The 16,421-nt window shown below is 34.6% G+C and overlaps 3 protein-coding genes across 4 annotated transcripts in view; 1 reads left to right on the top strand and 2 right to left on the bottom strand.

The window, feature by feature from the left end:
* Nucleotides 1-416: 416 nt before the first annotated feature.
* Nucleotides 417-7,633, bottom strand: LOC147840380 (beta-2 adrenergic receptor-like). Of its 2 annotated transcripts, XR_015511941.1 has the most exons (3): nt 7,440-7,633; nt 783-6,822; nt 417-711 (listed from the first exon to the last, which is right to left on the bottom strand). XR_015511941.1 is itself a non-coding variant. In XM_087287814.1 (1 exon), the coding sequence occupies exon 1, from the start codon at nt 6,702-6,704 to the stop codon at nt 5,643-5,645; it is 1,062 nt and encodes a 353-aa protein (XP_087143940.1). In that variant the 3' UTR covers nt 417-5,642. The 2 variants fall into 2 exon arrangements, 1 of the variants encoding a protein (XP_087143940.1); XM_087287814.1 differs by lacking the exon at nt 7,440-7,633 and having other exon boundaries at nt 417-6,704.
* The window catches only part of cfap418 (cilia and flagella associated protein 418), a 119,209-nt gene continuing 107,976 nt past the window's right edge, over nt 5,189-16,421 (bottom strand). The window contains exons 8-9 of the transcript XR_015510171.1: nt 7,440-7,554; nt 5,189-6,822 (exon numbers count right to left, since the gene is read on the bottom strand). The gene's annotated coding sequence lies outside the window, so the exon portion shown is untranslated. The remainder of the gene's footprint in view (nt 6,823-7,439; nt 7,555-16,421) is intronic.
* plekhf2 (pleckstrin homology and FYVE domain containing 2) overlaps nt 10,974-16,421 on the top strand; it is a 28,074-nt gene continuing 22,626 nt past the window's right edge. Inside the window, 1 exon segment of the mRNA NM_200244.1 lies at nt 10,974-11,215. The gene's annotated coding sequence lies outside the window, so the exon portion shown is untranslated.

Below are 16,421 nucleotides of genomic sequence, written 5' to 3'. Positions count from 1 at the left end.
GGTCGCAGACAGATTTGTAAATATATCAATACTTTTTAAATTCAGTCTGTTTGGGGTTTACATTGATTATTATGTCCAGTAAGTCCATGTATAATGTAATGGTTTTGCTATATCAAATCAAGCCTGGCTCCTTTGAAAGTGCATATAAAGTTGATTTACTTTTTGCAGCACAGAAAACAGAGTCTCCTCCAAATGTCAACATGAACCATATTGTTCCAGTCCTCAGCTACAACTAACCTTTGAGGATCAAGGTAGATATTGTCCGCACAACTCGTTTTTGCACAAACTTCTTTCTTTCGTTGGAGAATAACAGGCTTATTGAGCACTATGAAATTTTTAGAAGATTATTTAGTACATTTACAAATGACTCCATCACACATGAAAAGTAATATTGGAAAGTGTCATCACCAAAGAAGTCGTTTAAAAATCACCAAAGCCGTGGATTTATTTAAATAAAACAGATGAGAAAGCTTGACTGTATTACAAAAGTGCAAAAGAATAATGATCTAAACAACAATAAATCAATAGTCACTGAACATCAAGGTGTTTTTGGTATAATATGTTGGCCCTTGTTTAACTAATTATGCATATGATATAAATACACTGATGTGTACATGTCTTATATAACACACCCTTCTGGCACTAACCTATTTGTATGAATACACAAGCAATGAACAGCCAACCTTACAAAAATGTCTGCTTTATCTGTTCCTACATTGATCCTTCACATAAGTATCACTTCTTGTTGAGTGTAATATACACACACATTTCATTTAAGCCACACAGTTTCTCTTGATTCTTCACAACGAAAAAAGATGAGTAAATCAGTAGCCTAAAGAAACATGTTACAAGTATAATAAGCTTAACACTCATATTTTTAGGATTGTTATTATCCTTGCTTATATTCATTAAGTGTGACATGATGAAATCTGTCATGCAGTGTTTATAATAAAGAAGGTGACCTGAGGATAGCATCAAATGCCACTCAACAGACAGTTATGAAGGCATCGAATCGCTCTGGCAGAAGTAGGCAATCATCTTTTTTAGCCTAATGGTTGGAGATCTAAGCTGATCAGAACATTTGTAAACCAGGACCATAAAACCAATCATAGGGATCATTGTTTTTTTTATATTCAGATTCATGAAAAGCTTAATGAGTAAAACGTTATTAAGATATTAAGTATTAAACGTCTACTTGAAGATCTGAAATCGTGAACGTTCAAAGAAACTAAATATGAAGAGTTCAGATGAATAAACCTTTAAGTGACATCAGAAATTTTCTTCTAAAATGAGGCTTTTTCTCAGCTGCCTATGTTTATGTTCAGTTATTTCACATTAAAGGTAATAAATACAACCTATTCTATGCAGTGCTTAATTTGTAAATGGATCATTTCTGGAACAAACCCTGGAAATAAACATTACCTTGACCAACGTCCGCCACACAATTTTAGTTTTCCTGGAACACGACGTTATTTAGTGGATAATACAAAAAGAAAATACATTTCTGAACGGTCTTTAGTTGTTTTGTGCAATGTAACATTAAAGGCTCTATTTTGAAGATTCAGGCGCAAAGTCCAAACCGCAGGGTGCAAACGCATTAAGGGCATGTCAGAATCAAGTTTTGCTATTTTAAGGATGGAAAAATCAACTTTGCGCCTTGGCGCATGGTCTAACAGGGTTAAGTTTATTGCCTTAATGAGTTACAGGTGTGTTTTAAGAACAAAACCAATCAGAGTCTCATCTCCCATTCCCTTTAAGAGTCAGTTGCGTCTCGCCATGGCGCATATGCTATTTACATGATGGACTTTGTAAGTGGAAAAACTGGGCTGGAAAATAATACTTTTTGTAATATTTTAATCCTTTAATTATTTTTCATTTGTAAAGATATTTGTGTACATCCTGTGTGTATTAAGCAATGTTTAAGTGAGGCACCCAACTAACTCTGCGTTGTACTATAGATCTGTTTTGATCTGATCTATTCTGAAGTCTGTTATAGTTCTTAAAAATAGCAAAGCGCCAGCAATGCGCCTTAACACACCTCCTTTTTTAGACCAGAATGCCTATGGGCGCACATATGAGCGCAAATGCATTTTCTATTTAAACAGCGTGCTGCAACACGTCAAAATGACTCTTGCGCCAAGCTTAAACTTTCAAACAACAATTGCTTCGCGCCTTGCGTTGTGTGTATGATAGGGCCCTAAGGGTCAACTATGGGTACCAAACAAACATGTAGCTACAAACATAAATTGTATGAAAAATCAATATCCAGTTTACTAACACTACTGACATGCAGCTCACTTCACTATTATGTGCCAAGCGAAAATGACTCGTTCAGTCTAATCTTTAAGAAAAGCCCACAGTTAGCTCTTCCGTCATGTTTTCTGGCTGACTTGAAATCGCTTTGCTTCTGCCTCCCGCTATCCTGATGCAGGCACAGTTTTATCTTCTCTTGATCAGGCTCATTATAAGATTTACTCGTGGTTTTAAAAAAAAAATATTTGCTTGACTTCCTCTGGTATTTTGAAAATTCAAATATTATTTAGGTAGGCCACCATGCTATTATTTGTTTTCACTGCTCACTATGGACGAAACAATAATCACCAACCAATGAGAGTGATTGTTAATGTGAGAAAGATGATTGGTCGAAGGTGACTACATTTATGTTTGTGCACGCTCACACTATCCACACTGCTTTGCTCACTGTTTTTCCTTTAGACTCATACGGTTTCTCACTGTCTCTCTCTCTCTCACACACACACATGCAGGTATTCACCATGTAAAAGTTATTGCAGGATCAGTTAAAATAAAAACCCGAATGCAAAACACAAATATTTGACATTTTTCAAAACAGGATCTGGCAAGATCCGGCTCAAATTAAACACTGATTCTATGTCATCAAAGTAAAATTACTAAACCTTCACACAGGAACCTGAGAAAAATGCTCATTTTAGAAGATATCTTCAGATGACACTTTGAGGTTTTTGCATCTAAACTCTTTATATTAATAAAATTGATATTACATTTGTCCAAATTAAGTAGCAATGCATATTACTAATCAGAAATTATGTTTTATATAGTCTTCACTGAATTTGTTTTACCTAATATTCTTAATTTTTGGCATAAAATGGTCATTTTGAAATGTGTTTCTGGCTATTCCTACAAATATAGCAACTTAAAACTGATCTTGTGGTCCAGGGTTACATTTTAGGTTGGATTATGACCCACACTGCAAAACAATGATTTTCTTAATTGGATTTTTTTTTGTTTCTAGTCCAAATATAAAAAAAATCTTAAATCAAAAAGAATTTTCTAGACAAGCAAAACATATTGTATTGTTTTAAGAAAAAATATGCCAAAATTAAGTGGGTTTTTCTTTAAAATAAGCAAAATAATCTTATGTCAAAGGAAAAAACAAGATTATTTTGCTTGTTTTAAGGAAAAACTCACTTAATTTTGGCATATTATATCTGAAAACAAGACAATATATTTTGCTTGTCTGAAAAATTCTTCTTCGTTTAAGAATTCTTAGATATTTGGACTATACAAAACAAAACTAAGTAAGAAAACTATTTTTGCAGTGGATATCTCCAGTACATCTTTAAGAAATAATTGAAAAGTTTAGATGCAAAATATAAAAATGCCCTCTTAAAATGTTGTTCTTAAATAAATATTTTTCTCAGGCTCTTGTGTGTAGGTTCAGTTATTTTACTTATAAGGTGATGAATCTGTCCTTTTCATTGCCTTTAAAGTGAAATAACTGAACAAACATATAGGAGATTGAGAATAATGCTTGTTTTAGAAGAACATTTCAGACTGTATTTGCATCTGAACTCTTCAATTTCTTAAGGAATAGTTAATGTGCTATTCAAACATCCTGACTTGAACATGGAAGAATGTTTTAGGCTGAAAGCATGGTCTTCAGTGATTCATGAAATAGAAGCTGACTGTTACTACCACTTTAAAAGTCAAATAAACGTATCCCTCCTGTTGTCTTAAAATTTTGTAAACACTCTTTGCCCTTCGGGTCAGAAATGACCTGCCTTCACTTAACCTTTAAATTAAAGCAGCAAAATCTAGTTTCAATCCTCAAATCTATTTTGCATGAAGAGGCAACGTCATCTTCATCACAAACTCTGTAAATGTTTAAGTTTTCCCTCATCAGGGTGAAGTATTTCAACAACATTTATTCAGAGGTGAAGTGAAGGGTATATTTTTAACGTTAAAAGTACCTGCATAAGTGTAAAACATTTTTAGCAAGACATTATTTGTAAAAATGCAAGTGGCAGATTCTTAATTGTGTGTTTTCGGGTCAGTGTGTTGCAGTGTGCATGTGTGTGAGCAGTTTTTCTGGTGTTCATTCATTTTCTTTTCGGCTTAGTCCCTTTATTAATCTGGGGTCGCCACATCGAAATGAACCGCCAATTTATCCAGCATATGTTTTACGCAGTGGATGTCCTTCCAGCTGCAACCCATCCATAGGAAACAACCATACACACTCATTTACACACATACACTATGGACAATTTAGCCTACCGAATCCACGTATAGCGCATGTCTTTGGACTTATGGGGGAAACCGGAGCACCTGCAGGAAACTCACGCGAACACGAGGAGAACATGCAAACTCCACACAGAAATGCCAACTTACCCAGCCGAGGCTCGAACCAGCAACCTTCTAGCTGTGAGGCGACAGCACTACCTACAGCGCCATCGCGTCGCCTTTTCTGGTGTTAAAATGGTTTTATGGGGTCAAACTTGATACAATAAGGACAACTTTGTATACCTTAAATATGTATAGCTTTTCTGAAAATAGAAAATTATATTTTTTCTAATGTCATCTTTTTAAAAAAGTCACCAAATGAAAAAGAAAAACATTGTTTATGTTTTTTTCTGCTGTTAAAATGGTGCACGAGTCATTTTTGACCCATAACTCAACAGGAGGGATACATAAAAAAACAAAAAATTCCTACGGCTCCTAACAATATATACAGTAAGGTTGTAGATGAAGTGAAATCTGGAGTCTGGAGTGCCGACTTGCTGTCATGACATTTGCAGACACAAACTGAAGGTTGTTGTTTTACTGCTCTTTATGAAGGAAGCAGCATCCTGGATAAGAGCAAGTACCACTCTGCTGAACAATAACACACATCCATTCCATTGTCAACAGCAGTAGCTCATGCGTGTCATTATGTATCAGAAAGCAGCTTCTTGCACAGATCATTATTTAGCTTTAAGACCTTCAAGTATCACTGATGTGTATTAATTTTGTTTTGCCTGTAAGTTTTTTATTGTTACTCGTAAAATGCTAGTAGATTTCCACTAGCGCTACATGAATCACACATACTTTCAACTAAAATGTTCTTCTTACAAAGTATAAAACCATTTCATGAATGCAACTAGAGTACAGCTAATTTTCATTTTTCTGTGATCTATCCCTTTATGTTTACCTCAAGTTCACCAGGGACTTGGCAGCTTTGTTAAGCATGTTTTCTAGCTTATCTAACATAGTCTGTTGTTAAACATGGACCAGCAATAAACCAAACATCAATAATTTCAATGAAGATAAGCTGGTATATAGAACATTTTAAGTGCCTTTAATAAAAGCACCACTTAAATTAGGCTATTAATCAGCCATATCAGTGATTAGGGTTGCTTGGCTGCTTCCTCGTCGGTTTTCCCGCCATTTACAGTGTTTTCGTACTCGGTTTTCTTAGATGCAGTGTTCAATCGAGCTGAGGTAAGCAGCTGACACGCGCGACTTCTAAACTTCTGGTCTCTCACGCCATAGATTATCACATTCCAGCAGCTGTTCGTCGTCAAAATCCAAAAGGCAAAAAACGAAAAAGTGCACCATTCGTTTCCCAGCACATTTCCAACTACAAACACGGCAATGGGAGTAAAGGAAGCGGTGAACGCCAAAGTGAGGGTCCCTATCGTCTTGGCAGCCTTGATGTCGGAGAAGGTTGGCTTCGTTGCGCTTTGATTCTCGGTCTCTGCCAGGTGTTTTCTTCTTTTTGAATGCTGGCGGATTGTGGTGAGGGATATGATATTGATGACAACTGTACCTCCGAGCAGCGTAAAGTCAAAGGCAGGGAAGAGTAAAAGAATTTTCCAAGCTCTGGATGGGAAGTCTGCGCTTCCCAGCGCGTAATTGCACATTCGGCTGCAAGGATTGTACTCCAGCGCGATTTCGTTGCTGAAAACCATTGGAGATATTGCCAGGAAAAAACTGCCCATCCAGGAAAACACTATTAGTATGCTTGTTCTCTTTTTAGTTATGACAGATTCCTTGTGCAGTGGCTTCAAAACGGCAATGCTCCTTTCAATAGTCAGAAGGAAAATGGTTGTAATGGAAACCAAAGTGCATCCCGCAAACACAGGTCCGATGAAACTGCACGGGTGGAAAGGTGAGGTTTGGGAATTGCGCGTTGTCCACTCTGGCATCGAGTTGTAAACCATAAGAGATATTTCTGTGTAGACTGAAATGGGAACCACAAAAACGCCCACAGCCAGGTCTGCCACGGCCAGTGATGCTTTTAAATACCCCTGGGGAGTGTGGAAGTGTTTGGTTCCAGAGACCACCGCCAGTGTCAGGAGGTTTCCGAATAGTATAGCAAGTATGAGTGATATCATGAAGACCACCATAAATATTTTGTTGGTCGTGGTACAGCAACACAGACTGCAGTTAGTGAGCTCCTCTGGCATCTTTGTTCAGCTGCGCGTAAAATCCCCGTCAGTAGCACAGTGGTATTTCTCCTCTTGGCTGGGAGGCAAGGCACGGCAACCTGCGCATGGTGGGCTGTCCAAATTGAGAAATGTATTCCTGCCAAGACCATGATACAATAATGATGAATACAACATTATGCATAATGGCCACACTTGTTTTCAAGAAAATATTACACACAAATGGTGCCTCCATATTTGTACACAAAACATTTTCCATGAAAATACTGACATTGGTAAATTGGCATCGAGCATTTTAGGAACAAAATCCATTAGCTTATTATTATTTTATTTTTAACATTATCTGTTTGGTTTGGATAATAATGCACTTTGTGAGCTAAAAAAATAGTATTTACAAACTATTATTACTTCATTTTAGTGTACATTTTTATTGAAACAATAATGGATGCTGTGCTTCAACCTGATTGCAACTGGTGTTATTAAAATGCTGTAAATCCATTATTAAATAAAATAATCACAAGACGTAAACTTTTTGTGGGTAAAGACACTCCAGTTGTAAAATTGATTTTGTCAAATTATATACATGATAATTTATTATAATCCTTTTTTAGCTGATAGGTGCAAGAAATTTACTTTAAAACCACATTTTAAAATTGATTTTAGCAAAATTAGACTGGTAAATGACATAAAACACCACAAGAGGTGAAAGCACAACCATTTTTGACACCAATTTTAGATAGTAACTGATGAACCCACCTTAAAATGAAAATCCACGTCTCCAACTTCTCGCGTCTTCGAAAATATAATGCACAAGTTCGGCATTTTTAAGATTTCACTTTAATTTTCCCACTACAATTCATAAGCAAATCCTCTGTAAAAAAATTGCAGTAGTTATTCATTTTGAGAAATGTCCTCTGCAATCCACTTTCTCTGACTGCTCTTTACACTGTGAGCTTGTCCACGAACAGCGTTGAGCGCGAGCGCTGATGCTGCTCTGACGTGTTCTGCTGCTGTCACTGGATTCCCCGATGGCTATTGTTTACTCTTCCCACGATTACAGAGCATGCATAAGTATCAGGGAAGCTATAATATGATCAATCAAGAGCAATCAAACAATGGCTTGTTTATTAGAGCATTCAGTCATTGCGTTGCAAAAAAGGAAATATAAGCATAATGTAGTGTGCAAAATTACATCATTTAATTATAATTACATGACCAATGATCAAAATAAAAACTAAAATACACCATAGAAGAAATAAATAACGTTTAATTGTACTATTTTCTACATCCTAATAAATCAAGCTGTTTACCTTTGTGTGCACACAGACAGGCACCTGGGGGCAGCAGAGAGTTACACTTTATGTGGAAAATGTAAAGTTTTTTTTCATAATTCTTGTCAGATTCCTGCTTTTATTTTATTTTTACGAGATAATAAACGTAACCCGTTTAAAATAACCTATTGTTTTATGCAAATTAATTAATTCAATGTCAAAGAACTAATGGGTAGAGTAATGTTTAGTAGAATTATCTTTCTGGGAGCATGGCTGTCTTCGAAGCCACTTTTTAAATTATCTGTCAAATGTTAGAAATAACAGTTTAAAGGTATGCCCCTGTCATTGTTTGCAAGATCACCATATTGCCTGTGCCCACTGGCCTAGAAATATATGTGTAACATTGTTAAGAAAAAAATGATGTCTGCAAAATTTTTGCACATAATTTACATGGGTTGAATCTAATCAAACAAATTAAGTTTAATAATGTTCAACTTAATTTGTTTGTTTAAATGTAACCCTAATAAATTGTTTACAACCACTTAACTTTATTAAGTAAATCCAAGGAATCATCTGCAAACCATTTTTTTTCGAGGGTATGTATAAAACTGGAGAAACTGATGTAACAATTGCTTTAAAGCTTTTTTAGGTCTTTTGTGCTTTTTTTTTTTTGTTTTATTTGCCTTTTCTTCTCTGTCTTTATAGTTGCCGTTGCTTATTTTATTGCTCTCTGTTGCTTTTCAGGTCAAAATACAAATATAATAGAAATAAAATATTATAAAAATATTATAAAGAAAGAAATTAAATGCAACCTAATTAACAATGAGGAAAATGAAAATCTAAATCTTTATAATAGTAAAAAAAGCTTTGCATTGAGCGCAGTAGTCTTGTTCATGACGTCCAAGCAGCTGTTAATGTTGTAATCAGCAAAAATTCAATGTGGTAGATGAGTATCGCGTTTAGATGACAAAGCTTTTCTCTGCAGAAACAAGAAATACAGTTAATGACCTCAATATAGCTATGCTGAATCACCAATGGCCACTTTCCGCACCCAAAGCAGGAAAACATTCATGAGATTCTTTGGTAGCCTACTATAAAAACAGAGAAATGCTGTCTGGCATATTTAGTATTTACTAGAATGAGGCATTTATTAGTAGTTGGTGCAATTCTGGTAAAAAAAAGATCAACAAAATGCTTTAACAGCTAGATAAGAGGTTAGTTCAGGCTGGTAGTTAAGGGTAGTTAAGGTGGTTCGAAAACCCACCCCCACTGACAAAGGTCCAGAATTTGTCCCATACATTAGCTCATTTGTCCTATTTTTGACTGCTATTTCATCAAAAATTGTGAAAGTAACCTATCTAAAAAGGCTTTAAGACCAAGTGGAATCCTCTGTTGGCTGTCATGACTTAAGCTAATCAGTTTTGACCTATGAAAACTATTTTTTTATCCAACATCTGTGCAAGAAAACATACAATCTAAGTGTAGCGGCCCCATGGCATCAAAGGAGGCAGAGAGTTTTCATTGATGCTTGCATAGTGATTTATTTGACCAGAAGCCATAAACCTTTGAGACTGTATAAGACACTGAAGTCATCTTTCACTGCTGACCTACTGTATTGTTTTTAAAAAGAGAAAACATTTGACAAGTAACTTTTATTCTAGATCTCAGACCTTATTCATGAAAGAAAAAATGACCAATAAAAAGGTGTGAAGCACCAAAGGCGGCCTATATTAAAGTTCACTTCAATACTAATCAGGCCATGAATTTTCAATTTAACTTTTTTACAGGAGAAAAATCAGGAAAAATTAAGCTTTACATTATTCTTGTTTATTTACTTGTTTTTTTTTATTCAAATGGCCAAATTTGAAGATTGTTATTTGCTTAAAGTTACAGTTTTTAATAATAAAAAATGAATCCTATTTTTTCTTAATGATAAATCATGTAATAAATTAATATCTATAGTATGTTTTTTCAAAATATTTAAGAAGAAGCTTTGATACATTAAAAAGTTTGGTTCTGATGACAATCCGACAAGCTATTTAAACAAAAAGTGCTTTAAATGTCCTTATTATTAAATAGAAAATTAGGCAAATAGGCAAACCATTTCAGGAAACCAATTGCAACAAATCATTTAAGTTAAAAAACTATTCCCAATGAGTACTGTGAACTTAATCAATTTCAGTAAACGAAGCTGTTTGAGCACAGTAAAACCCAATAAATGAAGAAAACTTAAACCAACTGAGTATTGTAAAACCCAATAAGTAAAGGCAACTCAAACTATTTGAGGAAACCCATTGCTACAAACCATTTGAGTTAAACTAATCTATATGAGTACTGTGAACTTACTCCATTAAGTTGAAGTAATGAGGTATTTAATGAACTCATTACTTTCAACACTGAGTTCAAAACTCTTTTCAAATGACTAGAATTAACTTTCAGTAAAATTTGAGTTTACTACACTCATTTCATATGATAAAGTTGACTGTTGGGGTTTACAGTATAGAAAAAGAACCACCCATTTTACCAGGTTGCCCTTTTAAAACAAGAATGATGCAGTATTTATAGGTGTCCATTATATAAACGACCAAATAAAAATACAAATTTGCAAAACACTCCAAAACATGCATTTTGATAAAAAATTAGGAAAAAAAAAATTGTGTCACTTCAATGTGTGCTAGTCAAACAGGGCTTACTCATAGACATCAACTGTCCGAGTTCAACACTAGTTCATGTGTTTTGGCTGCATGCCTTAAAATAGTCATGCCCTCATAAACCACTAAAACTAAATATTGTGCCTTTATAGCCATTCAGTTATCAGTTGGGAACTTGGAACTACTTTTACCACTCAGATTGGTTATTAAACCCACTGTTGATCTCACACACACTATGCAGGCAGTTGTAAACCTGCGGTTTATTACAAATAAACACGCAAGTTCATGTTTACAGCAAGAAAGAAAAGTGAAAGGCATAACGGGAGCAGTAGACTACGCTAAATATACAAGGATTAGTGTTTATCCAGATTAGTCCCTGCCCCTTCTCCCACACCACCCCGACCCGGAGTCACGCTAGTGACGCTTACATTCCCTGCTCCTGCCCTCAGCCATATTGAAACTGCAGTTTCCGACTTTGGCTGCCCGGGAAAGTGGCAGATCAGCTTCCAACTCAAGCTTTTTTGAATCTGGAATTTAAATATTTTGACCGTTGGAAAACTTCAGAGAGATTGCGGCTTCCCGTCTCCAGCCGTTGATCGGTTGTGTTGAGGTAAGTGCACGCGTGCCCGACTAAACTTAACCAAGCGCTCGAGAATAGTCTAGTTTCCACAACGCCGTCTGTCAGGGCAAGTTTGTGTTGTAGTTGTTAAACTACCACTTGTTCATCGTGGTTTCTTTATATTATTTCAGTACTGCTAGAGAATTGTTTCTGTCAGTTGACTTTAAAAGTTGTAGGAAGAAGACGAGGAACTAATAGTGCGGTATGTGACTGTCCAAGAGCCCTGTTAGCTTGTAGCATGCTAACGTGAGGAAAAACTTTGTCAACGTCGAAATGTAAAACTTACTTATAGGATTGTTTACTGTTTCTATAGATTTTTTACATTTATATTGCATTTTAGCCAGGTAATACCATATTATTGTATTGACTGTGAGGGTACTACCTGCGTGGTCTTGTGGTTAAAATGACAGTGACTGCCTAAACAAACAAAATGCCACTGGGACGTTTGCTAAGGTAAAGTTACAGCTGTAACTCAAAGTATCTTAGTCCATCAGCTTTAAATCTACGTTATTGATCCGATGTTGGAAGTTTTAATGAAAGCCTCGCCTGTATGACAGCTAGTGTTCCGTGAGTCATCGAAACTAGAGAGTGAAAACCACCCAAGCCTGTTCCTAGTATACATACTACCAGTCATACAGTGAAGGGAAAACTGTGGAGCAGAAACTCTCTTTACTAAAATCACTTGTTAACGTGTGTAAGCTCGGATTTTTTTTTAAGATTTAAGTTTTTGTAACTTACGTTGTACCTAGGACTTTGGGAATTTGATCTAGAAATGCCATGATTGATGTTACCTCATGCAATTGTGCATGATTGATATACAAATGAAAATAACTAGTTGGTCCATAAATCATTTTAATTGTAGAAGCAATATAAAAGTTTTATTTGCTGCAAAACCGTGATATAATGTAGCTACCTAGTTTAGCTTTTTTTTTAAATATATATTTTTGCCTCACCATATGTTCATGATTTTCTTATGACCACACACTAAGCTTCATTTTTAGAGGTTTTTCAAGTGAGGTTTTTCAGAAATGTTTAATTTATCCTATTGGGGTTGTTTCACTTCTGCATTCATATAGCTGTTTGATTTTACACCTGCACTTAAACGAAAAAGAGACGTGGACAGTTTTTTATTTTTATTATTATTATTATTATTATTATTTTTTTTTTTCTGAATGCCTTCAGGATGCTTTTGTGAACTAAACTAGTTTTGTTAAAAAAAATGATGCATACCATACAAAAGATAAGCAAGTAGTTTCATTTGTTCTCTTTTGAGCACTGTGGTGCTGTTCTTTGGTAAGACAGAAAACAACATTAAAGAACAGATATTAATATTGAAGAACTGAAAAGAAAATTAGAATAAATGGGTGAATAGCTGAAAGCCCACTGCTTGAAAAAATAATGTCTTTTAAAGCAAATAAAAGCTAAATACCTGTGTTTTCCAAATGAAGGAAACAGATGTTGTCATGGTGCATTCCTTCATTCAGCCATATTCAAAAAAAATCTTTGCTGCAGCTTGTCCAACCAGACTTTTCATACATGAAAAGCAGGTTAGTGCTTCAAAATGATCTTTACCTGCCTTTATTCTTGCATTCGATGCTTAAATTGAATACAGTTTTGAGTTTCTCATTTTCCTTATGAAAAAGACTATTCGTCAAGAGAATTGACATATTGGAGTGACATGTTGCATAATTAAGCAAAAACTACACTTTTTTTTTTTTTTTTTGTGAAGTCCATATATGAGCAATTCCAGCGTTATGGATGTGACATTTGCAGTAAAAATAAATATACAGAGAAAGTATGTTAACTTCACATTGAAACATCTGTTTATATTTTCCAGAACAACTAACCAAAGGGTTATGAAAGAAGAAAAATATCAATCTGTAAACATGTTTTGTACTTTAAATGAAGAAAATAAACATGCGTTCTTGATGTGACCAAAAAGTCAGCAAGTTTACAATTATAAAACATACTTTGTAGAAATTCTGTGAATTAAACTGCACAACCCAAAAGAAATAAAGCTAATTAAAAGGATAAGAGTCGCCTCTCTTGAAGAAAATGATTAGTTTTATTTTTTAGATTTTAATAATTATGAGGAAAAAGTTTAGTTATGGATGTAACATCTCTCCGTTATGGATGTGACAGATGTGAAATTGCCACTTGTGTGACTTTGGTAAATCAAATATAATGGTTTGAAAACATTGACAGACTTTTCTGAGTATTTCTAAAGTACTGTAAAATACATTAAATGTAAAAGGCTGTGTCTTTGTTATAATAGTCGCTTTATTTTAGTAAAATAATTAGCATTATTTAGTCTTAATAATTTGTTGCCTATTATATTATATATTTTTCATGCCAAAGCTGCACAATTAGTAGGCCTTTTTGATATTTATTCAATATATTGTAATGTGGTTAATCAAATCACCAGTAAGCAAAGACATCGCTGTTGTTTTTGTTTGTATTATTTGTACATTTTTAACCACTTCGCTGATTTCTTTGAGAATAGGGAGTATTGGTGAGTGTTTGTGTGGCTGTTTTCTGTACTTATGATCCAACATTGAGAAATAAGCACATGCAATCACTTTCAAAAATGATAGTGAGAGCAGCAGTTCTCAGTAATTTCAGGTCTGATAGCCTCAGAGCTGCACTGGTTTTTGTTAGATACAGGACTGGTGGTCAACTTGTGATCTCATCTATAAAATGAGATTTAATGCTGGGTGTAAAAGGGTTTAATCCAATGAACAGCTCCAGTGGTGATTAGGAAATTGGCTTATATCTTTGAAGTAATCTAGTACCAGGAAATAGTGATTGACCTCATTCCTGAACACAGCTTGTTCAAGTGTCTTTTCATCAGACAGTGCATATTGGGCTAGAGTCCAAAATACTCAAATAAACCTTGTGTAAGCCCCACAAGGCAGTAAGCGAACTTTGCCCAGCAGTAGTCTTGACATGTTTGTGAGTTAATCTGTGGTTTATAACCAAGCAGGGTGTTTGAGGTATAGAAGTATGCATTCAGTTTATACCCGTTAGGTTTGAGAAAACATTTATTTGCAGAGACATTTACCAGCTTACTGACCTACAACACTTGGATTTAAAGCAAAAGTTCACCAAAAAAGGAATTATCAATAATTAATATACAGTGCTCAGCATAATTGAGTACACCCCATTTTGAAAAGGAGTATATTTATTAAATATTTTATCCATTTATTTAGTGAGTAAAATGTTTTGGTGCATTTGAACAAAACACATTATTAAACAGATGTACTTATTAAAATAAAATTTGTTATTGAACATGTTTAAAAGTAGGAAGATTATACCTTTAAAGGTATATAAATATTGCAAAAAAACAATTACAAACTAGTATATACACCTAATAATTAGGCATGGGCCAATATAAGTTTCTAATGATATGATAACCTTATAAAAAATATTGCGGTTTTGCTGTATTGTGATTACTGCTCTAACATTTGCCTTTTTTAAATGTCTGAGTTAAAAAACAGAATTTTTTTCTGGTTTGAACACAATGACTGCATTCGAAATCGCATACTTCCTTACCATATTGTACGCAAAAAAAGTATGCGAGCCGAGTAGTGTGTCCGAATTCATAGAATACGAAAAATGCAAGAAGTACCCGGATGACTACCTACTTCCAGTAGTGCGCAACTGAAGGACGCTATGCTATCCTATTTTGCACTACAATAGAATTCATAAATGGGAGTGAAATAATGCAACTAATGAGGGTATGTGATGTGATGATGACAAAATGGCATCTCTAGTACGTCTGAGCTTCCTTTATACTACTCACATTTATACTGTATAGATAGAACATAGTTTTCTAATGGTCGAGTATTCATATCAAATTCAAATGCAGTACCTACTGAGTAGTAGGCGATTTCAGACGCAGACAATATATTTAAAAAAAAAAAAAAAAAATGTAAAAAAAAAAATGTTGCATACCGTAGGAATGTTATAACAAACATTTTGGAGGTTTTTCCAAACCGCGATATACCTTGAAAACGGTTATCGCCATATGAATCTAATGCATATGCACAGGTGTAACATTGTAAATCATCCTTTAGAAAATTTCATTGAAAAGAGATTTGTGAGTGGTTTACACATATGCTGAGCACTGTATGTCTATATTTATTTATTTTCCCTACCAAACAATTCAAAATGCTGGTAGCCTTTGACGTTAAGAATCTCCATAAGGGGACCTTTTTAGTTGATCCACCATGCAAAGCCACTGTTTTCATGTAAGTGGTTTAATCATGCAAAATTACATGCCAATGCAAAAAATCATTTGCAGAATCCAAAGTGCTTTTAAATGCATATGTTTGCCTACTGCTTTTTTAGTCTTCAAAACAGAGAGTTATGATCTTATCACATCTGTTACCTGTGGGTTGTTTATGCATGCTAATGTGACAGGATGTTCGGTTAGATTTTATGTATGAAAGTATCTGTATTTGATGATGATTAATCTAATTTTGTGGGCTGAAGTTTGCTTAATCTAAATATGGATCCTTTTGAAGACCCTGTTTATGACTTGAGTTGTTAGAGAAAATGAAAGATCTGAGAGTAGTTAAGGTTTAAGCAGATGAAAAATATCCTGTGGTTGCTGAGAATAGTTCTTCTTTAATCTTGACTTACTGAAAGGCATCAGCATCATTTAACTGTGTTTAATTTGCACAGAGTGGTTTATTGGTTGCATTAACGTTAGGCAAACCTGCTGATTCCAGGTACTTTTGAAAGGTTTGTTGAGTTATTCGGCTCTGGGATGAATCCAGAAGTACACTGAAGCAATTTTACAAGGCATTGCTTACTTTTTGTGTGCTAACTTGACTTTAAATAATGCAGGTTTTCAGTCATTTGATGACAAAAAAGTAGTGCCAGTTTAAGAAATTTATATTTGTTTTATATTTGTCCTGTTACATCAGTCTAATTATCAATTTGAAAACAACTTTTATTTGCCATGTGTAAATATGCAAATTAATTTTTCACTTATTCATTTGCATTCAATGAGCTTTTCCAGGCATCCTCATTTTGCATATTAAGGCTCTCATGGTTTCATGTTGCGTGCTGTTTGTAGTGGATTTTTTTATATGGATATTTTTATTTACATTTTTTTTTTTTTGCTTTGGCCTTGGGGGTTATTGTTTCCAAATAGCAACCCTGCCATATTTTCCAGTTGTATGAAGCACAT

Source organism: Danio rerio, chromosome 16 (genome assembly GCF_052040795.2).
Source record: "Danio rerio strain M-AB ecotype USA chromosome 16, GRCz13ab, whole genome shotgun sequence".
In the NCBI taxonomy this organism is placed as follows: domain Eukaryota; kingdom Metazoa; phylum Chordata; class Actinopteri; order Cypriniformes; family Danionidae; genus Danio; species Danio rerio.
Note: the sequence above shows the minus strand (reverse complement) of the source record. Positions and strands in the feature narration are given on the sequence as shown.

Coding starts and splice junctions, on each gene's coding strand:
- LOC147840380 (XM_087287814.1), bottom strand. CDS start 6,704: ATGCCAGAGGAGCTCACTAACTGCAGTCTGTGTTGCTGTACCACGACC.